A 24,420-nucleotide genomic window follows, 5' to 3' on the forward strand; every position below is an offset into this window, starting at 1 on the left:
TTGTGTGAAATGATCAATGATTTGATTTTTGCTTCATTCTCTTTTGTGTTTTTTCCTTGCAAGCAAATTAAATAATGAAGATAATAATACCAAAGAATTTGCGATTGCAATCATTTTCAGGAAGAAACTGAGTATTATCTGACAGAATTGCAGGGGTGCCAATACTTTTGGCCACCACTGTATAGACAGATAGAAAGATAGATAGATATGTATAAAAAAGGGAATAGCAGCAATCCAATTCCAAAAAATGAGGATGTTTATTCATCCAACATGGCAACATTTCGGTTCATGTGTGAACCGTTCACAAACTACAGTATTCCATTTTTTTATACATATACAACCTCTGGCAAAAATTATGGAATCACCGGGCTCGGAGGATGTTCATTCAGTTGTTTAATGTTGTTGAAATAAAGCAGATCACAGACATGGCACAAAATTAAAGTCATTTCAAATGGCAACTTTAGGGCTTTAAGAAACACTAAAAGAAATCAAGATTAAAAATGTGGTACTCAGTAAGGGTAATTTTTTTCAGACCAAGCAGAGGGAAAAAATTATGGAATCACTCAATTCTGAGGAAAAAATTATGGAATCACCCTGTAAATTTTCATTTCCAAAACTAACACCTGCATCAAATTAGATCTGCTTGTTAGTCTGCATCTAAAAAGGAGTGATCACACCTTGGAGAGCTGTTGCACCAAGTGGACTGACATGAATCATGGCTCCAACACGAGAGATGTCAATTGAAACAAAGGAGAGGATTATCAAACTCTTAAAAGAAGGTAAATCATCACGCAATGTTGCAAAAGATGTTGGTTGTTCACAGTCAGCTGTGTCTAAAATCTGGACCAAATACAAACAACATGGGAAGGTTGTTAAAGGCAAACATACTGGTAGACCAAGGAAGACATCAAAGCATCAAGACCGGATACTTAAAGCAATATGTCTCCAAAACAGGAAATGCACAACAAAACAAATGAGGAACGAATGGGAGGAAACTGGAGTCAGTGTCTGTGACCGAACTGTAAGAAACTGCCTAAAGGAAATGGGATTTACATACAGAAAAGCTAAACATAAGCCATCATTAACACCTAAACAGAAAAAAACAAGGTTACAATGGGCTAAAGAAAAGCAATCGTGGACTGTGGATGACTGGATGAAAGTCATATTCAGTGATGAATCGCGAATCTGCATTGGGAGAGGTGATGATGCTGGAACTTTTGTTTGGTGCCGTTCCAATGAGATTTATAAAGATGACTGCATGAAGAGAACATGCAAATTTCCACAGTCATTGATGATATGGGGCTGCATGTCAGGTAAAGGCACTGGGGAGATGGCTGTCATTACATCTTCAATAACTGCCCAAGTTTACATTGATATTTTGGACAGTTTTCTTATCCCATCAATTGAAAGGATGTTTGGGGATGATGACATCATTTTTCAAGATGATAATGCATCCTGCCATAGAGCAAAAACTGTGAAAACATTCCTTGAAAGAAGACCCATAAGGTCAATGTCATGGCCTGCAAATAGTCCGGATCTCAATCCAATTGAAAATCTTTGGTGGAAGTTGAAGAAAATGGTCCATGACAAGGCTCCAACCTGCAAAGCTGATCTGGCAACAGCAATCAGAGAAAGTTGGAGCCAGATTGATGAAGAATACTGTTAATGAGTGACAAAGTCCATGCCTCAGAGACTGCAATCTGTTATTAAAGCCAGAGGGGGTGCAACAAAATACTAGTGATGTATTGGAGTGTTCTTTTGTGTGTTTGTTTTTCATGATTCCATAATTTTTTCCTCAGAATTGAGTGCTTCCATAATTTTTTCCCTCTGCTTGGTCTGAAAAAAATTACCCTTACTGAGTACCACATTTTTTATCTTGATTTCTTTTGGTGTTTCTTAAAGCCATAAAGTTGCCATTTGAAATGACTTTAGTTTTGTGCCATGTCTGCGATCTGCTTTTTTTCAACAACATTAAACAACTGAATGAACATCCTCCGAGCCCGGTGATTCCATAATTTTTGCCAGGTGTTGTATATAGGTTTGGGCTTTGTCTGGGAAGCTTTGTACCTACACATCGGTTAGCTGGTGCTGCATCTTAATTTGTCTTTCTAGATAGATAGATAATAAATGATTGATAAATAATACACTTTGTGCAGAATTATTAGGCAAATGAGTATTTTGCTCACATGATACTTTTTATACAAGTTGTCCTACTCCAAGCTGCATATTCTTGAGAGCCAACTACCAATGAAGTAAATCTGGTGATGTGCTTCTCTGTAATGAGGAGGGGTGTTGACTAATGACATCAACACCCTATATAAGGTGGGCTTAATTATTAGGCAACTTCCTTTCCTTTGGCAAAATGGGTCAGAAGAGAGATTTGACGGGCTCTGAAAAGTCCAAAATTGTGAGATGTCTTGCAGAGGGAGGCAGCAGTCTTGAAATTTCCAAACTTTTGAAGCGTGATCACCGAACAATCAAGCGTTTCATGGCAAATAGCAACAGGGTTGCAAGAAGCGTGTTGGCCAAAAAAGGCGCAAAATAACTGCCCATGAATTGAGGAAAATCAAGCGTGAAGCTGCCAAGATGCCATTCGCCACCAGTTTTGCCATATTTCAGAGCTGTAACGTTACTGGAGTATCAAAAAGCACAAGGTGTGCGATACTCAGGGACATGGCCAAGGTAAGGAAGGCTGAAAAACCACCACCTATGAACAAGAAACATAAGATAAAACGTCAAGAATGGGCCAAGAAATATCTTAAGACTGATTTTTCAAAGGTTTTATGGACTGATGAAATGAGAGTGACTCTTGATGGGCCAGATGGATGGGCCAGAGGCTGGATCAGTGAAGGGCAGAGAGCTCCACTCCGACTCAGACGCCAGCAAGGTGGAGGTGGGGTACTGGTATGGGCTGGTATCATCAAAGATGAACTTGTGGGACCTTTTCGGGTTGAGGATGGAGTGAAGCTCAACTCCCAGACCTACTGCCAGTTTCTGGAAGACAACTTCTTCAAGCAATGGTACAGGAAGAAGTTGGTATCGTTCAAGAAAAACATGATTTTCATGCAGGACAATGCTCTATCACATGCATCCAACTACTGCACAGTGTGGCTGGCCAGTAAAGGTCTAAAAGAAGAAAAAATAATGACATGGCCCCCTTATTCACCTGATCTGAACCTCAGAGAACCTGTGGTCCATCATAAAATGTGAGATCTACAGGGAGGGAAAACAGTACACCTCTGGGAGCAGTGTCTGGGAGGCTGTGGTGAGATCTACAGGGAGGGAAAACAGTACACCTCTGGGAGCAGTGTCTGGGAGGCTGTGGTGGCTGCTGCACGCAATGTTGATCGAAACCAGATGAAGCAGCTGACAGAATCTATGGATGGAAGGCTGTTGAGTGTCATCATTAAGAAAGGTGGCTATATTCATCACTAATGTTTTTGGTTTTTGTTCTTGCTTGTCAGAAATGTTTATTTCTAAATTTTGTGCACTGATATTGGTTTACCTGGTGAAAATAAGCAAGTGAGATGGGATTATATTTGGTTTTTATTAAGTTGCCTAATAATTCTGCACAGTAATAGTTACCTGCACAAACAGATATCCTCCTAAGATAGCCAAATCTAAAAAAAACCCACTCCAACTTCCAAAAATATTAAGCTTGGATATTTATGAGTCTTTTGGGTTGATTGAGAACATGGTTGTTGATCAATAATAAAAATAATCATCTAAAATACAACTTGCCTAATAATTCTGAACACAGTGTAGATAGATAGATAAGAGAAAGATAACCGATAGATGATAGATTGATAGACATATAGATAACGATAGACAGATAACGATTCATAGATACATATGTGAGATAGATAGATAAAGACAGCAAGAGAGATAGATAAATAGATAATAGATAGATAGATAGATGATAGATAGATACAGTAGATAGACCGATAGATAAATAGATAGATAATAGATAGAGGATGCTAATTTGTATTTGGTCCTGACAACAACCCTTCTTTTTAGAGGTTGTTCCAAGTCTGGAAGTTATCCCATGCCTATGGGATATTGGATCATTTCTCAATTTCTAGGGGTCTGACAGCTGGGACCCCCATAGATCCCTGGGCTCTGAAGAGCTCAGAGCTCTGTGTGAATGTATCAGTGGTCAATCCTGTGCACTGCGGTCCCATTCATTCTTATGGAAAGACCAGATGAACCCCGCTTTTGGCTTTCTCCGGTGGTCCCATACAGAATTAATGGAGCGGCAGTGCACATGACGGACCACGTCTCCATTCAGAGCCCAGTTCTTGGGATCTATGCGGGTCCCAGTGGTCAGAACCCAGCAATCGTGAAGTTGTCGATTGGGTAGGTGATAACTTCCAAACTTCTACAATCCCTTTAATTTGACAGAGATATCGTTGTGCAGTTCTGTAGGAATCAGATGTAGAAAGGCCGGCACCTACGTCATATATATGATTTCTTATCTCACCGATTCCTTCTCATCAGATCCTGAGAACATTCAGTGAGCGCGGCCTCTCCTTCTATCCCATAGTAACAGACTGACCCCCTTTCCTAATAGTGAGTGCCACGTGGACTTCTTGTAGTTCTGTAGCAAGTGTTATGACCTCTGGATACCTGGCTGGTGTTGAACTACAAGTCTCAGCATTCTGCACAGGATATGCTAGGACTTGGACCTGGAAACAATCAGTAAGGCTGAATTTCTGTATTTTTTTTTTATTGATTTGCAGTCATTTCTCAGCAAGCATTACATTGTACAGGTAGGAAACCATTAGAAGGTGACGGATGGCGAGGACGAGCTTCATACCCTCAATGACATGACAACAGAAAAATCTCTTATAGAAAGGTCGGGGGTGAACATGGCGGACAGAGGGGACATGACCAATCCCTACAACCTGGGTACATCGCCAATCTGGGCAGGATATTGGGAACTCTCAGGGTCATAAACACTTGCAAACCCCCCAAGTCGCCCCTTAATGTCATTCATTCACCAGAAGACATCACGTTATGGATTCTTCCTTTTCAGCCAAGACTTCGTATCATCTGCACAGACTTTATGCTTCGCTTACTGACAGCAGCGGCTTTTGGACCTTGGACACGGCAAAGAACAACTGCATAGAATGGACATAATGCAGTCAAGGGCAATAACCACATTTGTATCCTTCTAAAAAGGGGTCAAAAAATCTTTGCTGATTGATTTCATAGCTTTGTCCTATATCTTTACAAGGATTTTCCTATTACACAGCTCCAAATCTCCTGCGCTTAAGATTTACGCTATAAAATTCCACCTGCAGCCACCACCAGGGGGAGCAGAGGAGCTGACTGCATGGAACTCAACAAACACTGTATGCAATCATGTATAAGCTCCCCCTAGTGGTGACTGCAGGTAGCTAACATGTTTATTATGTAGCTCTGTGAATATGCGGGAGATTTGGAGCTGTATATCAGATGGAATAAAGGAATTATCACTATAATTATGTAAGTTCACAAAGGTAGCCCTTGTTACTTGTCTGCTATGTAAACTAGAAGAAGAAAATTAAATTTGCATATTTTTCTCATGGAGTATTGGCAATAAGGTCTCCCTAATGAGAGCAAATACCCTCCAAAACTGTCTCATGGGGGCCTCATTCAGCAACAAAACACTATCCCTGCTCATTTCGAAAGGCTCCTTATGAGGTCAGACATCACTATCACCAATAGGTGGCACTAGTGAGTTTTCTTCCTCTGGAATGCTGCTAATTTTCATATTATTACCCATAGTGCATTTCCAACAAATCTCCATACTTAACTGATCGTCATAAAGAAAGCCAGCAGGAAATTGGATCTATATATTGTAAATTGATAAAAAAAAAGTCCTGGCTGAGAAGCAGAGAATAAAGATGATGTATCACCTGTAGATGACGTGTTCCCGTCCCTTTTCCTGCAGGTTCTCCTTTACGATTTTTATTTTCCTTACCCTGAAGCTTATTGGTTTCTTCTGTTCTCTTCCTTTACTTCCTGCTGTTAAAGTGGGAGGGACTTAAAACAAGTCTGCGCAGCAGAGAGGAAGTCCATTGTATAGCAAATAGAACTTCCTGTGCCCTCAACAAGCGGGTCACCAGGTCAGGAAGATATAAGAGATAACCCGAACTGCTTGTATATATATTTGTGTGTGTGTATATATATATATATATATATATATATATATATATATATATATATATATATATATATATATATATATATATATATATATATATATATATATATATATATATATATATATATATATATATACATATACACTGCTCAAATAAATAATGGGAACAGTTAAACAACAGAATATAACTCCAAGTAAATCAAACTTCTGTGAAATCAAACTGTCCACTTAGGAAGCAACACTGATTGACAATCAATTTCACATGCTGTTGTGCAAATGGAATAGACAATAGATGGAAATTATTGGCAATTATCAAGACACCCTCAATAAAGGAGTGGTTCTGCAGGTGGGGACCACAGACCACATCTCGGTACCAATGCTTTCTGGCTGATGTTTTGGTCACTTTTGAATGTTGGTTGTGCTTTCACACTCGTGGTAGCATGAGACGGATTCTACAACCCACAGAAGTTGCTCAGGTAGTGCAGCTCATCCAGGATGGCACATCAATGCGAGCTGTGGCAAGAAGGTTTGCTGTGTCTGTCAGCGTAGTGTCCAGAGACTGGAGGCGCTACCAGGAGACAGGCCAGTACACCAGGAGACGTGGAGGGGGCCGTAGGAGGGCAACAACCCAGCAGCAGGACCGCTACCTCTGCCTTTGTGCAAGGAGGAGCACTGCCAGAGCCCTGCAAAATGACCTCCAGCAGGCCACAAATGAGCATGTGTCTGCACAAACGGTTAGAAACCGACTCCATGAGGGTGGTAGGAGGGCCCGACGTCCACAGATGGGGGTTGTGCTCACAGCCCAACACCGTGCAGGGTGCTTGGCATTTGCCACAGAACACCAGGATTGGCAAAGTGGCCACTGGCGCCCTGTGCTCTTCACAGATGAAAGCAGGTTCACACTGAGCACATGTGACAGACGTGACAGAGTCTGGAGACGCCGCGGAGAGCGATCTGCTGCCTGCAACATCCTTCAGCATGACCGGTTTGGCAGTGGGTCAGTAATGGTGTGGGGTGGCATTTCTTTTGAGGGCTGCACAGCCCTCCATGTGCTCGCCAGAGGTAGCCTGACTGCCATTAGGTACCGAGATGAGATCCTCAGACCCCTTGTGAGACCATATGCTGGTGCGGTTGGTCCTGGATTCCTCCTAATTCAGGACAATGCCAGACCTCATGTGGCTGGAGTGTGTCAGCAGTTCCTGCAAGATGAAGGCATTGAAGCTATGGACTGGCCGCCCGTTCCCCAGACCTGAATCCGATTGAGCACATCTGGGGCATCATGTCTCGCTCCATCCACCAACATCACGTTGCACCACAGACTGTCCAGGAGTTGGCGGATGCTTTAGTCCAGGTCTGGGAGGAGATCCCACAGGAGACCATCTGCAGCCTCATCAGGAGCATGCCAAGGCGTTGTAGGGAGGTCATACAGGCACGTGGAGGCCACACACAATACTCAGCCCCATCAGGAGCATGCCCAGGCGTTGTAGGGAGGTCATACAGGCACGTGGAGGCCACACACAATACTCAGCCTCATCAGGAGCATGCCCAGGCATTGTAGGGAGGTCATACAGGCACGTGGAGGCCACACACAATACTCAGCCTCATCAGGAGCATGCCCAGGCGTTGTAGGGAGGTCATACAGGCACGTGGAGGCCACACACAATACTCAGCCTCATCAGGAGCATGCCCAGGCGTTGTAGGGAGGTCATACAGGCACGTGGAGGCGACACACAATACTCAGCCTCATCAGGAGCATGCCCAGGCGTTGTAGGGAGGTCATACAGGCACGTGGAGGCCACACACAATACTGAGCCTCATCAGGAGCATGCCCAGGCGTTGTAGGGAGGTCATACAGGCACGTGGAGGCCACACACAATACTCAGCCTCATCAGGAGCATGCCCAGGCGTTGTAGGGAGGTCATACAGGCACGTGGAGGCCACACACAATACTCAGCCTCATCAGGAGCATGCCCAGGCGTTGTAGGGAGGTCATACAGGCACGTGGAGGCCACACACAATACTGAGCCTCATTGTGACTTGTTTTAAGGACATTACATCACAGTTGGATCAGCCTGTAGTGTGTTTTTCCACTTTAATTTTGGGGGTGACTCCAAATCCAGGCCTCCATTGGTTAATAAATGTGATTTCCATTGATGATTTTTGTGTGATTTTGTTGTCAGCACATTCAGCTTTCTACAGAACAAAGTATTCAATGAGAAGATTTCATTCATACAGATCTAGGATGGGGTATTTCAGTGTTCCCTTTATTTTTTTGAGCAGTATATATATATCCGAGGTGTTCAACTGTACGGAAGAAATGAAATGTTGTGAAAATTCCGGAATTGGAAAACGCAACAATGTATCAATATTTTTTATCGTAGTATCAAAATAGACATGAGATCTGGATGGTAATGCCTGCGCTATGATAATTAATAATCTTTAATAGAATGTATATAGGAGTCTGGATTCTCGGATCAGACAGGGTTATAGGAGGACATGACCAATGGGTCCAAGAGCTTGCACTCTGATTCACTAGTCAGTAGTATTTTTTTTCCCACGGCTGATTATAAAGTCTACGAAGCATCTATGGGATGTAATTAATGTGAATTTCTTTCCCTGTACATATGCCCCCCCCTGCCCCACCCCCACCCCACCATATAAATGCGCTTACTTGTTCACCCTTGGTCCTACCACATTGACGCTAACTATGAACTTTCCACCACTGGTCACGTCACACCACACACAGGAGTATAGGGGCATTACAGGCGATCACGTGGAGCAGTACATTCTCTTGATAGCACCGTGAACACGTATAGATTTGGATCATTCTCACATAGAAATTCTTGGACCGTACAGAAATAAAAAATTAAAATAAAATAATAATAATAATAAAAAAAAAAAATAAAAAAAATCAGTGTCGTTACAGTGTGGCGGGAGTGAGAGGACGCAAAGTCTAGGGCACAATCAGAAAGCATAAGCAATTTCGTAGTCACTAACGTTATCCGGTGGTCTCGGTAGTAAAAATAATACAATAATAATTAACCAGAATAATCATAGAATTATAGAATAAGCGCTTTGTCATAATTAGTTTTGCATTACTCTTTCGCTTCGGCCAGTTTATTGTTCATCTCTTTGCTCTTGTCTTCGGGTTTGGCGGTGGTGGTGGTGGTCTCGGGGGCCTTCTTTTTGGAGGCTCGGCCGGGAATGATCTGCTTGTCTTTGGCCTTTTTCACCGGTTTATGGCTTGGGGTGGATGTCTTTTTTGGTTTGGAAGGCTGGACGTTGGGTTTTTCCACCTGGACGGAGACAGACGCACAGGAAAAACACGGGGACAACACAGACACAGACACGAAGAGGAGAAGAAGGTAAAATCAGGAGGAGGTCGGACAATGGTTTTGTTACAATGTATCAATGTGATTTATAGACAGCAACCCAAGTGAACGAATGGAGCAAGGACCTCTGCGGAGGACGGCGGTGGACCTCTGCGGAGGACGGCGGTGGACCTCTGCGGAGGACGGCGGTGGACCTCTGCGGAGGACGGCGGTGGACCTCTGCTGAGGACGGCGGTGGACCTCTGCTGAGGACGGCGGTGGACCTCTGCTGAGGACGGCGGTGGACCTCTGCTGAGGACGGCGGTGGACCTCTGCCGACCTTAGACTCCGCTAGAAAAAGCAGCTAAGGTGGAGTCATCTATCGCAGCGGTGTCCTAATGGAGCAGAGCTGCAGTGTACAGCATGGGGAAGTACATGAGCAACCTGATTCTCTAATGATAGAAGAGGTGGATTTCTGACTACCTTGGACTTCTATAGACAATGCAGATGAGTTGGAGTCGCTGATCTATGCTGTTTGATAATAGAGCAGTGCTGCAGTGTACAGCATGGGGAAGTACAGAGGAGCAACCTGACCCTCTAAAGATAGAAGGGGATTTCAGACTACCTTAGACTCCAATAGACAATGCAGATGAGTTAGAGTCACTCCTAGCGATGTCCGTCCTAATGGAGCAGAGCTGCAGTGTACAGCATAGGGAAGTACAGAGGAGCATCTTGACCCTATAATGATAGAAGAGGTGGGTTTCAGACTACTTTAAACTCTGGTAGACAATGCAGATGAGTTGGAGTCGCTGATCTATGCTGTTCGATAATAGAGCAGTGCTGCAGTGTACAGCATGGGGAAGTACATGAGCAACCTGACCATCTAATGATAAAAGGGGATTTTGACTACTTTATACTCCAATAGACAATGTAGATAAGTTGGAGTCACAGCTAGCGGTATCCTAATGGAGCAGAGCTGCAGTGTACAGCATGGGGAAGTACAGAGGAGCATCTTGACCCTCTAATGATAGAAGAGGTAGATTTCAGACTACCTTAGATGCCAAGAGACAATGTAGATGACTTGGAGTTGATGACCTATGTTGTTTTTATAATAGAGCAGTGCTGCAGTGTACAGCATGGGTAAGTACCGTGGAGCATCCTGACCCTCTAATGATAGAAGAGGTGAGTTTCAGACTACCTTAGACTCTGGTAGACAATGCAGATGAGTTTGGGTCGCTGATCTATGCTGTTTGATAATAGAGCAGTGCTGCAGTGTACAGCAGAAGGAAGGATGGAGCAGCTGCATGATCCCCTGATGAGACAAGTGGTGGATTTCTGACAACCTCAGACTTCAATTAACAATGTAGTTAAGATAGAGTCACAGATCTTAGCTGTACCCTAATGAAGTAAAGCTGCAGTGTTCAGCATAGTGGACGACACTACAGTCGCCTGACCTGCTAATCAAAAAGGATGTAAATTACCTGAAGCTCCAACAGACACAGTAAGCTGCAGTCAATGATCAGTGCCATGTGCAAATAGAGAAGAGCTGCAGTGTAAAGCATGGGAGATGGATCTCAGACCAAAGCAAAGTCCAAAAGACAATGCCGCTCAGGTAAAGTCACCGATAACAGCTGTGTCCTTATAGAGCAGAGCTGCACTGTACAGCATAGTGGAGTAAAGAATAGTGGCCTAAGCCTCATAGTTGTATCTAATCAGATAAGAGGTGGACTTCAGACCTGGACTCCAGTGGAAAATGCAGCTAATGTAGAGTCACTGCTGAACCCTGAAGGAGCAAAACTGCAGTGTAAAGCACAGGGGAGTATAAAGCAGCTGCCGAAGCTGACCAATAAGGAATCAAGATAGCACATACTGTATCTAGAATGTCATCCCATCCACAATGCGGGCAGCAAAACAGCTCATGTGCTGCTCCCCCAATTATTATATCTCTGTGCGGTAACAATGTGAAACTGGAGCCCCCACCCAGCGGCACAACAGGATACAGGTGTGGGGGCGACACTACAGACCACCACAAATCACTCACCCCTTATACTGTGCTGAGTAACAGGATGCAGGAGGTAACTCAGGATCAGTAATGTATGTACACAGTGACTGCACCAGCAGAATAGTGAGTGCAGCTCTGGAGTATAATACAGGATGTAACTCAGGATCAGTAATGTAATGTATGTACACAGTGACTGCACCAGCAGAATAGTGAGTGCAGCTCTGGGGTATAATACAGGATGTAACTCCGGATCAGTACAGGATCAGTAATGTAATGTATGTACACAGTGACTGCACCAGCAGAATAGTGAGTGCAGCTCTGGGGTATAATACAGGATGTAACTCACGATCAGTAATGTAATGTATGTACACAGTGACTGCACCAGCAGAATAGTGAGTGCAGCTCTGGAGTATTATACAGGATGTAACTCAGGATCAGTACAGGATCAGTAATGTGATGTATGTACACAGTGACTGCACCAGCAGAATAGTGAGTGCAGCTCTGGGGTATAATACAGGATGTAACTCAGGATCAGTAATGTAATGTATGTACACAGTGACTGCACCAGCAGAATAGTGAGTGCAGCTCTGGGGTATAATACAGGATGTAACTCAGGATCAGTAATGTAATGTATGTACACAGTGACTGCACCAGCAGAATAGTGAGTGCAGCTCTGATCAGCTGTTGCTCACTGTGCTGATTGTGGGTGTGGTGGCTGCAGATCCTGTTGTGAGCTCCTGATCTCTGAGAAACCAACACCTCTCCACCTGGGGATCTGCTCTCTCTCCTACCCAGGGAGGGAGTGGGTTTCCTGGGATGAGTGATGGAGCAAGTCCCAGGCTTCTGCTTCCCGAACCAGGCAGGCAGGGGGCAGAAGAAACCAGCAACCGGCCTGCACATCGGAGGACTCAGGGGTGAGACGCTCCACCAGGAGTCGCAGCAATGTGGCTCCTACTCCCCCCGGGACTGTGGAGACTCCTAGAAGCCGCAAGGCTTCCAACATGGAGGAAAAGCCTGACAGTGCGCATGATGGTGCTCCTTCCAGAGGAAAGCTGAGTACTCACGGAGGTGAGGCCGACCTCACTGAGGGGGGTTGGGGGCTGCAGGGACCCCGGGAGTCGGTGTCCACCTATGCCTCCCGGGTCATGATCCACCTCCGTGAGTATGAAGATGCAAGTAAGCTCATCAGGAGGCTCCGGGAGGAGCTGCGCTGCACAAGCGCTAAAGCTGCAGGTGCCTCCAAATCGAGGAAGGCCAAGCTCCAAGCCGAGGTAAAGAGGCTCACCAGTGAGATTCATCTGCTGGAACTAAGGAAAGCCACCATCAGAGAGCATAGTGGTCCATTTAAGGAAAAACTAGTTAATGAAGACGGCTTCAGAGAAATGGCTGATAACAGAGAGCAAAGGCAGATGGGGCTGCAGCCTGAGAGCCAGGTGGATGATGAGAGTGATGATGACCAGCAGCAAGCCCCACCTGGCAGCCTGCAAAGTCACCCGCAGGTTGCTTGATCCTGCCCCCGCAGCTTGTCATTTCCGGCCGTTCCCCCAGCGACATGCACTACGCCGACATGCATGTTTACTATGCGGGGAGCTGCCTCCCCTTTTGCTCTCATTTCCGGCATCCGTCCCCTGGTGGTGCGTTCCAGTGTGGAGCGCACCGCTGTGGGCGTTGGATTCTTGATCCTGCCCCCACAGCTTGTCATTTCCGGGCGTTCCCCTAGCGACATGCACTATGCCTTCCTCCCCCAGGCTCTATTTCCGGTTGCAGTGTTCCGGTGGTGCGTTCCACTGTGGCAAACACGCCATTCACTATTTGCAGGTGGATTCTCCCTAATGCGCCGCAGCTTATTCTTATTGGGTCCTGGTGGGAAGCATGTAATCATGGATGTGGGAATCCTACTGGAGTCTTTATACATTCTATAGTGGGCATATCTCCTGATGGTATTATTTTCATCTGGCCCAGTTCGTGTTTTTATTGTCTCTCCTCTTTGACTAATTAGGGCATGTGATTTTTGAAGTATACATTTCTAATGTTTGGGACATTGACTCTATACCCCTGAGGAAGCCATAATCGTATGGCGTAACGCGTAGGTTTTGTATTATTGACATCTCCTTCTTTCTATCTGTACTTTTATGTAACACCTGCACCGGGAACTGTTAGAGCCGTTGCTGGTATACTGGGACTTACAGACACTAAGAAGAGCTTTGCAGCTGCTGTTAAACAGGGACCTACAGACATTAATCGTTTTTCCCCTGAGCTGCAGTGGACTACAATTCCCAGGGACCCTTGTTTCTGTCAGATGACACAGCCTGGAAGGAATGAAGGAGAGAGAGTGGATTGGATGAGGAGGGACTTGGGGGAGGGAGCTGGGCAGAAAGTAAAAGTTCAGAGGGAAAGGAGCGTGGCAGCCTGCTGTGAAAGACAGAGCGGTGTGGATTTGTATTCCTCTACGCTGCAGTGTTGCCGCCCCCTCTGATATACCCACGCTGCTGGAAAGAGCGCGGCCCTGTCACACTCTGAAGCAAGTTACATCAAGGTCTCAGAGAGTTCTGCCGGCACTCCCACCATATAAAGGCCTGAATCCTGCCGCCCCCAGCTGGTGTCCAGAGAACCATCCGACCGTTTGAGACACACAGTGAGTGCCCTTCTGAGACTTGTGGTTCTACCAGCGCTATTTACAGTGAGTACACTACAACCCAGACTATTGACATTAATATTCATCTAAGTGCACCAACGGTTCTAATTTGCGCGCCAACATCCGCGGCAACTGGGCCCCAACATTTGGAGTGAGTTAATACAAAAAGGGAAAACCTGCTACGTTATATTTGCAGGGTCGGAGTAGAAGTAGATTGTGATGTGTATATGACTTTTATAGAGCACCGTTACTTGTATTATATGTTATTCCTTTACACCCACCTCAATTCTGCTGCATAGTAATAAACCTGTTAAACGGTTTTACTCCTGTTCCCTGTGAGTGTGTAGTGAGCCTTGGCAGGGGGTTCCCGAATCAGCCCCTGGCAGAAGATAACCGTCCTTCTGCAGTTACAGAGAGAGAGCTCCAATCAAGATTCAGGTGGAGGCACTGCGCTCTAGAGAGGTGAGACCCCCCATAACACCCAGTGTACCGTGGTAGCCCTAAAGGGGTGTTACAGTGGAGGCACTGCTGAGATCCAGAACTAACACAGGAGTATTTACTATGGAGACTTTAACAGAGCAAGAAGCGTATTTGTGGTGTGAAGAGATGGATGTTACAGCCAAACAAAGCTTTGCAGTGAGTGGTGAGCTCTGTGATGCGTCTGATGAAGAGATACTGAAAATAGTTAACCGACTCACTGAACTTGCCCACCCTAAAGTGGTCGACCGCAGGAAGGAAAAGGGGGGACAGTTACCCACAGCCCTGATCTCAACCGGGCAGGTCTTGAGGAAAGAATACTTCCCATCCATGGTAGCTGTGTCCCCAGAGTATGGTCGACAATGGAAGATCATTTGGCCTACTGAGTCCGAAGTTGAGACCCGGCAACAGGAATCAACCACTCAGCCTAGAAAGACTAATATATGTCCACCCTCTACTCCACTTAGAGCCAGTCCTGAAGAGACAGCGGCCCCTGCTGATGTGCTTATGACAGCTATGGAAAAGTTAGTCAGTCAGTTTGCAAAGATGCAGCCAGAAGGGAACTACCGTCGTCTAATAATTTTCTCGGGTGCCCTCCCCACCCCTGCTGGAGAAGAAGGATATGATAGTTGGAGGGATGTCACTTTACTGTGCTTAGAAGAGTGGCAGTGCACTGATGTCGTAAAGAAGCAGAGAATAGTAGAAAGTTTGAAGGGTACTGCTATGGAAGTGGTGCAGGCTGCTTGGCGGAGCAAGCCACTAGCAACTTATCAAGATTATATGAGTGCTTTAGAAGATGCCTTTGGATCCCCTGAAGATGCTACTGATCTACTCTATAAACTCCGTACCACCTACCAACAACCAGATGAGAAGATGTCCGACTATCTATACCGACTAGATAAGCTGGTTCATAGAATAGTATCTAAAGGTGGAGTCAGCCCTAAAGAAGTTGATCAGTGTCGTCTGGAACAAGTACTCAGAGGAGCTCTCACTCATGATCCAATTGCCCAGCGGATGAGGTCTTGTGATAGGGAGAAGATTCCTGGTTCTTTTCATGAGTTGCTTAAGGAAGTTCGCAAGGAGGAGGTTATTTTGGCCGCAAGAGAGAAGACATCCCCTCGGGTGACTACTGTTGCCCTGAAGCCAGCAGCCGACTGCCAAGAGACAGAACTGTTGAAAGTCATCGAGAAACAGGGGGAGCAGATTACACAATTGTTAAGTGCCCAGGCCAAGACAATACAGCGGCTACAAAGTGCTGCAGAGGTAGCCGAGAAGCAAACCCTGGCTTCAGGAAGAGAGAATGATGACCTCTGTAGAGTGGAGAGTAGGAAACCAGAAGGGTGCTTTGTCTGTGGGAGTCCAGGCCATATAGCTCGTCAGTGTCCGAAGAGGTGGAGCTCAAGGAACTCTTCACATCTTCCCCATCACTCTCAAAGGCAGTCGGGAAACGGGAAAGGGGGCCAGTAGAACCCCATACTGAGCCCCCATCAGCAACTAAGACCTACTCTACCTCCCCATCCAATAGTGCCTCATCGAAAACACTGCCTGAAGGGTTAGTGGGACCAGCCCCACATGTCCCCGCATATATCAATGGTCAACCTTGTTCAGTATTGCTGGATAGCGGATCTCAAGTGTCCATCATCTTCGAAGGATGGTATAAGAGATATTTATCCAATGTGCCCCTGGAACCGTTGTCTGGACTCGTGGTGTGGGGACTGAGTGAGCACAGCTACCCCTACCGAGGATACGTGTCCGTGACACTACGATTCCCAAAGACTGTTGTTGGAGTGGATAAAGAGATACCCATCATAGCGTTAATCTGCCCGGAGGCAGAGGCAGATGAGAGACCAACACCTGTCATAGTGGGAACAAATGCCAACATCTTCCGTACGTTAGCTCAGTGGTGTCGTGAAGTTGGGGGAGAAAATTACTCGCAGACTCTATCCATCCACCCAGTCTGTCTGGAAGCCTATGTGAGAACAGAGGAGGAGAAGAGGGAACTGCAGCCTGAAAGCTTTGACCCTTGTTTTGAAGGAAGTGAGCTGAAAGGAGAAGAGAGGGGGTTGGTCATCGAAGGCATGATGATGCGGGGGGCAGCTTTCTCTTTAGGCGAATGGGACATGGGCCTCACCCAAGGAGTAGAGCATCGCATTCGGTTGAAGGATCAAACGCCTTTCCGAGAGAGATCCCGAAGATTGGCCCCTGGGGATATTGAAGATGTCAGGCAGCATCTACACGGTATGTTAGACACAGGAGTCATCATAGAGTCTAGTAGCCCCTATGCTTCCCCCATCGTGATAGCTCGGAAAAAAAATGGAGCTATTCGGATGTGTGTGCATTATCGTACCTTGAACAAACGTACGGTCCCTGACCAGTACACTGTGCCCCAAATAGATGAAGCTTTGGATTGCCTGAAAGGGAGCCAATGGTTTTCTGTGTTAGATCTCCGGAGTGGCTGCTATCAGATACCCATATCAAAAGAAGATCAGGAGAAGACCGCTTTTATCTGCCCCATTGGGTTCTTCGAGTTTCAGAGACTGCCTCAAGGATTGACAGGTGCTCCGGCCACTTTTCAGAGATGTATGGACAAAGTAGTGGGGGACATGCACTTATGTGTGGTCCTGGTTTATCTAGATGATCTTATTGTTTTTAGGAAGACTCTGGAAGAACACAACCAGCGGTTGTTCAAGGTGCTGGATCGGTTGAAGGAGGCTGGGTTGAAGTTGTCCCTTGACAAGTGTCGGATTTGCCAGACGACTGTGAAATATGTGGGGCACATAGTCAGCAGAGAAGGAATTTCCACCGACCCCGCCAAAGTGGAGGTTGTTGTAAACTGGCCTAAGCCCACCTAACTGAGGGAGCTTAGGTCCTTTTTAGGATTTTGTGGATATTACCGAAGATTTGTACCCCAGTACTCTCGGATTGCGAAGCCATTAACTGCCCTTACCCAGGGGTATCCCCCTTCCGGGAGGACAGCCCACTCCTCAAGGTCAGGACAGAGGGTCTACTTCCGAGTTAATGAACATTTTGGGAAAAGATGGACACCTGTATGCGATGAGGCATTCGAGAAACTGAAGTCATGTTTGACCCAAACTCCAGTGTTGGCCTATGCAGACCCCAGTAAACCATATGTGTTACATGTAGATGCTTCTCTCGATGGACTAGGAGGGATTCTCTACCAAGACCATGATGGCTGTCTGCGTCCCGTTTACTACATTAGTCGAGGATTGACTCCCAGTGAACGCAACTACCCAGCTCACAAACTGGAGTTTCTGGCTCTGAAATGGGCTGTAGTGGACACGCTGCATGACTACCTCTATGGGGTATACTTCGTGGTTCATACCGACAACAATCCATTAACCTACGTGAGAACCACAGCAAAACTGGATGCCACGGGGTACCGGTGGCTTGCCGCACTCTCTTTGTACGATTTCAGCTTAAAATATCGACCAGGGATCAGTAACATTGATGCAGACACACTCTCTCGCCTGCCTAGGGAACCCTTAAATGAGGAAGAAGAAGGAGGATGGATAGCGGTCCCTGCCCCTGAGGTGAAGACTCTGTGCCATAGACATCAAACTAATGCCCTCCCTATGCAATGCTGTGCTAAATTCTTAGGAGTATCCAATGAAGCGCTCCCGTTGTTGTACTGCCGAGTGACAAATGTAACCCCAGACTCTCTCCCTCAACTGACTCGTAATCAAGTCAGAAAGGCGCACCAGGAGGATCGGTCGGTGGGGGTAGTCCGATGGTGGGTTAAGAGGGGCTGGAGGCCTGAAAAGAATGCATTAAGAACAGAGGAGTCTGTCCTGCTGACTCGGCAGCTAGAGTCTCTAGTAGTAAGAAATGGACTACTATACCGGGAGGCAAAGTGCCAGAAGGGAGGAGTCCGCAGACAGCTGGTGTTACCCACCCGATTTCGGAGGATGGTCATGAAGTCCCTGCATGATGACCGTGGACATCTTGGCATCGAAAAGACCACGAGTCTTGTGGCCGACCGATTTTACTGGCCTCGCATGGAAGCGGATATTGAAGAATACTGCAAATCATGCTCCCGGTGTGTGTTGAGAAAAACCTTGCCTTTGAGAACAGCCCCCCTTGTGAACATTACCAGTGATGGCCCACTTGAGCTAGTGTGCATTGATTTCCTCTCCATCGAGCCTGATGAAAGCAATGTCAGTAATGTGTTAGTGGTCACTGACCATTTCACCCGATATGCCCAAGCCTACCCCACTAAAGATCAAAGGGCAATTACTGTGGCAAAAACACTATGGGAGAAGTTCTTCGTACATTAAGGGCTGCCTGCCCGCATCCATACCGATCAAGGAAGAGATTTCGAAAGTAGACTAATCAAGGAGCTATGCGCTCTCTGTGGGATCAAGAAATCCAGAACCACACCATATCACCCCCAAGGGGACCCTCAACCTGAGAGATTCAATCATACCCTTCTGAACATGTTAGGCACTTTGGATCCGAGGAAGAAGGGACACTGGAGCAGGCATGTGAGCCAGTTGGTTCATGCCTACAATTGCACCACAAATGAGTCCACTGGATACTCTCCTTATTTCCTCATGTTTGGAAGAAAAGCCCGGCTACCAGTGGATATTAGTTTTGGGACATCCATTGACCGTTCTAATGGGAAGACCTACTTAAAATATGTGTCCCAGCTAAAAGAAGATTTGACAAAAGCTTACAGATTGGCAGAGCAGGCCTCTGGTCGGTCAGGGAAGCGCAATAAGACTCGCTACGACTGTAGAGTTCGAGAACAAATTTTACTGCCTGGAGATAGAGTCCTTATTCAACTTCTGGGCCTTCCTGGGAAGCACAAGCTTGCTGATCGGTGGTGTCCTGACCCTTATGTGGTGATGGAGAAGCGGCCCGGTGTCCCGGCCTACAGAGTGAAGCCCGAGAAAGGTTTTGACAGCTCCGCCCCCTATCATCGACACCATCTGTTGCCTGTGGGGAAAAAACATCCCTTTACCCCCATTGCCAGCTCAAGGAGGTCATACAACCATTCCGTGCAATAGGAGAAGTCGTAGGTGTCAAAAACCACCCCAGCCTGGGGTTGCCTCAGGAGGAAGTGACAGCGAGTCTGGGGATGAATGGGGACCCAACGGTCAATGGAGCTACAGGTGGACCGAGGACCCATGCCCCATGGGCGTGTACCCTGTAAACCAGACTCCTGAAGTGGAAACAAAGAAAAAGGACATTTGTCAGGAGGCGAGTGCGCTCTGCCCACAATTGGGGGAAAGTTCAGAAGAGGGACATTTATTGAATGAAGAGATCCACCTGGAGGAGCCCGTTCTTGAGAGACAAGAGTCAGGGGATGAGGAGGAGGCCCCCTCAGCACACAGTCGTCCCAAACGGGACACTAGGCCACCCATGATGTTGACCTATGATAGAATGGGACATAGCACTGAGGTCCCCAGGCTGATACACCCTAATTCAAATTCTATTTGGCCTTATTTCCCGGTATCTCCCATGTGTCCAGGAGGTGGTTTGTGTGCATGTAAATTTGGTGTTAGTCAGGATGCCTTAACCCCCATTCATGTTTCAGGTGGTGAGTCCTCATGTCATGATGGGACACTTTCAATGGCTCACCAGGGGGAGAATGTAACACTTGCACCGGGAACTGTTAGAGCCGTTGCTGGTATACTGGGACTTACAGACACTAAGAAGAGCTTTGCAGCTGCTGTTAAACAGGGACCTACAGACATTAATCGTTTTTCCCCTTAGCTGCAGTGGACTACAATTCCCAGGGACCCTTGTTTCTGTCAGATGACACAGTCTGGAAGGAATGAAGGAGAGAGAGTGGATTGGATGAGGAGGGACTTGGGGGAGGGAGCTGGGCAGAAAGTGAAAGTAAAAGTTCAGAGGGAAAGGAGCGTGGCAGCCTGCTGTGAAAGACGGAGCGGTGTGGATTTGTATTCCTCTACGCTGCAGTGTTGCCGCCCCCTCTGATATACCCGCGCTGCTGGAGAGAGCGCGGCCCTGTCACCCTCTGAAGCAAGTTACATCAAGGACTTGGAGAGTTCTGTCGGCACTCCCACCATATAAAGGCCTGAATCCTGCCGCCCCCAGCTGGTGTCCAGGGAAGCATACTACCGTTTGAGACACACAGTGAGTGCCCTTCCGAGACTTGTGGTTCTACCAGCGCTATTTACAGTGAGTACACTACAACCCAGACTATTGACATTAATATTCATCTAAGTGCACCAACGGTTCTAATTTGCACGCCAACATCCGCGGCAACTGGGCCCCAACGTTTGAACTGAGTTAATACAAAAAGGGAAAACCTGCTACGTTATATTTGCAGGGTCGAAGTAGAAGTAGATTGTGATGTGTATATGACTTTTATAGAGCACCGTTACTTGTATTGTATGTTATTCCTTTACACCCACCTCAATTCTGCTGCATAGTAATGAACCTTTTAAACCAGACCTGGGCAAACTGCGGCCCGCGGGCCACATCCGGCCCTTTGACCGCTTCTGTGTGGCCCGCTGACACAGTCAGCCAGACGCAGGAGAAAGCCTGAGCTATTATCTTACTCAGACTCAGCATTCTGATTGTAGCTCCGCCCCCCTGTGGATGCCATCTTCTCATTGGTGGATGTGGGGATGCTCAGTTCCTTGCTTGCAGAGCAGAGCTACTGTAATGTCTTCAGGTCAGGAGTGTTCAAGAAGAGGGAAACTTGGACTACTACACCCATCTGCTGCACATAGTGGGCAAGTGACATCTAAGTTGAGCCCCATGGTATAAAATAACAGCTAGGAGCTGACATTGTGTCTACTGTGCTGATCAGTTCACAGCACAGCACTGCCTCCTTTCTCAGACCGCAGTTTACACTCAGTGAGAGCAGCTAATTATCTGCAGCTTACTGAGTCTTCCCCTGGCAGCTCAGACTGATTGGAGAGAACATTTGCATTCCTAGTGAATGACTCCAACAGTGAAGTGCCCCTCCTCACCTGGGATATTCTATGTGCTCCCCAAACTGCACCCCACATACTCTGCTGCCTCTCCACCTTTGAGTGAGGGTTAACCCTTACCTCACCCTTTACACTGAGCTTTTGAGTTATTGCGCTGTGTTCTATGTCCTGTGCAGGTGAGGTAAGTGTTAAGCTCCTCACAATGCTCCCTGCTGTGATCTGTGACTTATCACAGCCATAGACTTTATTAAAGATCCCCCCCACCTGCCTGTTACCTCCTGCCCCACATGTGATGTGGATCTATGCATGTGGAACAGGGGTGGGCAAACAACTTTTTTTTTCCACATGCTCCCAATTTATGTATTGATTGATCAATTGCCAATGCTTGCTATGATAAACTTTATTGTAGCAAGTATTATCAGGGTGTGTTCACACAACTGTATTTTCGGTCCTAGTGCTTTTCGTGAAAAAAATAAAATAAACCTGACTTCACACGGACAGGACTAGTAGCAATGCTTTGCAATTGAGCTATTCAGATTACAGTTTAAGTCCACGGCCCCACTATCAGTATTTGGCAGAATTTTTTTCTCAGGAGTGGGAGCCAAAACCAGGTGAGGAACAATCAGAGAATAATAGAAGATATAATAGAAACAAGTCACCAGTTCTGCATTTATCACCCACTCCTGAGAAAAAATACTGACTGAATACTGATAGTGGGGCCGTGGCCTAACACAGACCAAATATCCGTGTGAAAAAGATCACAGCACACACCAGTTTCTTCTGTGTATCGGATAACACTCACTTATTGAAGTCAGAGTTTGCAAAAAAAAAAATTGAATCACATATTAATCATCTGTATGGCATCTGATTTTTACAGATACATTTCGATTACAATCATACGAAACTGTATTTGTTTTTGTACATTTTATTCACTTCTGATATATAAAAATGGATCACAATACAGATGATAAAAATAGTCTGCCTTTCTGGATGACAATCATGACATCGCTCATGTACACGTAATCATATAATCACCTTCTTTTTATAAAGCGATAAAATTAATATTGAGCAGAATTAAAGGGGCGGCCTAAAACAGAAGGTAAATTTCATACTAAATGTCTATTTAATTCAATCCAATCACTTATCTAGTACAGTTCAATTAAAAATTCCCTACCGTTTCCTCTCTACTCTAACTTCTTGTTTGTTTTTTCTCATCCAATGATGTTTTGTTGAGAATTCCAGTGCATTTTGGGATACTCACATGGGACGTCATCAAGGGGAAAAGGATGCGATCACTGACGCTGCTTTCCTCACATTTAAACGAAGCACCATCAGTGACCTCTGTTTTGGAGTCTGGGTTAGTCCCTGCTTGCTGCGTGGTGTCCTTACAATTTCCACTGACAGCGCACTCTCTTGCTGGCTCATCACTTCTCTTTAGAGCCAGCAAGGGAGTGCACTGTCACTGTTCATTCAAAGGAATATAGTGCCGGGAGCTCATACTGTCCATAGGTCATAATTTATAACCGATGCATTATCAGTAGAGCAGGGACTAGCCCAACCTCTGAAACAGACATAATTGATGCCACTTCATTTCATGGAGGGGGCAGAAGCTGCGGAAGTGACCACAGCTTCTACCACCTTATGACGTCCTGTGTGAGTATTCCAAACAAAATGCCATTGGAGGTTAAAAAAAAAAGACTGGAAGTCAGACTGGAGAGGGTATATTAGGGAATTTTCAATTGAAGTATATAAAAAAGGAGATTAGAAAATTACATTATTTAGATAAATGTTTAGTATGAAATTCACCTTTGGTTTCAGACCACCCCTTTAAGTTCAGCCGACTGGTTCGGCCCTCAAAAGCAGTGCCAGTTTCTCATGTGGCCCCTTGGGAAAATTAATTGCCCACCCCTGTGTTAAACAGTTTTACTCCTGTTCCCTGTGTGTGTACGGAGCTGTGGTAGGGGCTTCCCGAATCAGCCCCTGGCAGAAGATAACCGTCCTTCTGCAGTCCCAGAGAGAGAGCTCCAATCAAGATTCAGGTGGAGGCACTGCGCTCTAGAGAGGTGAGACCCCCCATAACACCCAGTGTACCGTGGTAGCCCTAAAGGGGTGTTACACTTATACTGTTGGTACTCTCATATTTACTCCCTATTCTGGTACCACTCTTTTCTGTATCACTTTTTAGGATAAACCTTATGTATTGGATACTCTCTCTGTGGAGAAAATTTTTTTTTTAGGAATCATTAGATACAGAGTGGGTCTAGGATATTTTCAAATCAGGCTATCTTATTGATTGATCGGTTTAAATCATGTTATTACATCTATACTAGTTTTACTTAGATCATGTACCACAATTATTTAATATTTTGCACAGATGAATTGTTTGATATTTAAGACTATATTGGATTGATATGTTAATTTCTATAAGGGGATCTCTCTGCTTGTGTTTTTTTTTTGTCTTACATGTCTTTTAATCATGTTTTTAAATGGTGGTGTTTAATGTCCTAAGAACAATAAAATTTTGTATCATTTTTTCACGATACTGTGTACATATTTAATTACTCAGTGTGTTTAGTGCCTTCATTGTCCCATTTTCTCTCTTCTCGCTCCCTTCAGGACAGGCGACAATGACATCCGGTCGCAGTTCTGCCAGCTCTGGGGAGGACAGTGACAGCAGCGGCCAGGGAGGGGCGCTAATGGCGGAGATTAAGCTCCTGGAGTCCCCAGTGTGCCTCCAAAACTTCCATCTTGGTGACGATCTACCAGAAGAGGCACCTGGGGGACACAAAAAAGGCAAAGAAGACCAATCCAAAGCTGCAGGAAGTGGTAAGCTATGTCTATGCCCCCCTCCCTGTACCCCCTGAGTCGGCGGCAGGCTCAGCTCGCTGTATAAGCCCCGTTGCCCAGCCCAGCCCGGGTTC

At 45.9% G+C, this 24,420-nt stretch overlaps 1 protein-coding gene across 3 annotated transcripts in view; it reads right to left on the bottom strand.

Moving 5' to 3' along the window:
- Positions 1-4,709: 4,709 nt before the first annotated feature.
- MAP6 (microtubule associated protein 6) overlaps positions 4,710-24,420 on the bottom strand; it is a 105,837-nt gene continuing 86,126 nt past the window's right edge. For 2 of the 3 annotated variants that reach the window (XM_073661409.1, XM_073661416.1), the window contains exon 3: positions 4,710-9,444. In XM_073661409.1, the coding sequence (XP_073517510.1) occupies positions 9,244-9,444 (201 nt within the window). In that variant the 3' untranslated portion in view covers positions 4,710-9,243. Of the gene's footprint in view, positions 9,445-23,304; positions 24,275-24,420 lie in introns of those variants that run through there. The other variant, XM_073661423.1, reaches the window with a different exon arrangement.

The sequence above is a fragment of the Phyllobates terribilis genome, unplaced genomic scaffold (assembly GCF_046119375.1).
Source record: "Phyllobates terribilis strain yellow unplaced genomic scaffold, ASM4611937v1 Scaffold_2__4_contigs__length_985480577, whole genome shotgun sequence".
NCBI lineage: Eukaryota > Metazoa > Chordata > Amphibia > Anura > Dendrobatidae > Phyllobates > Phyllobates terribilis.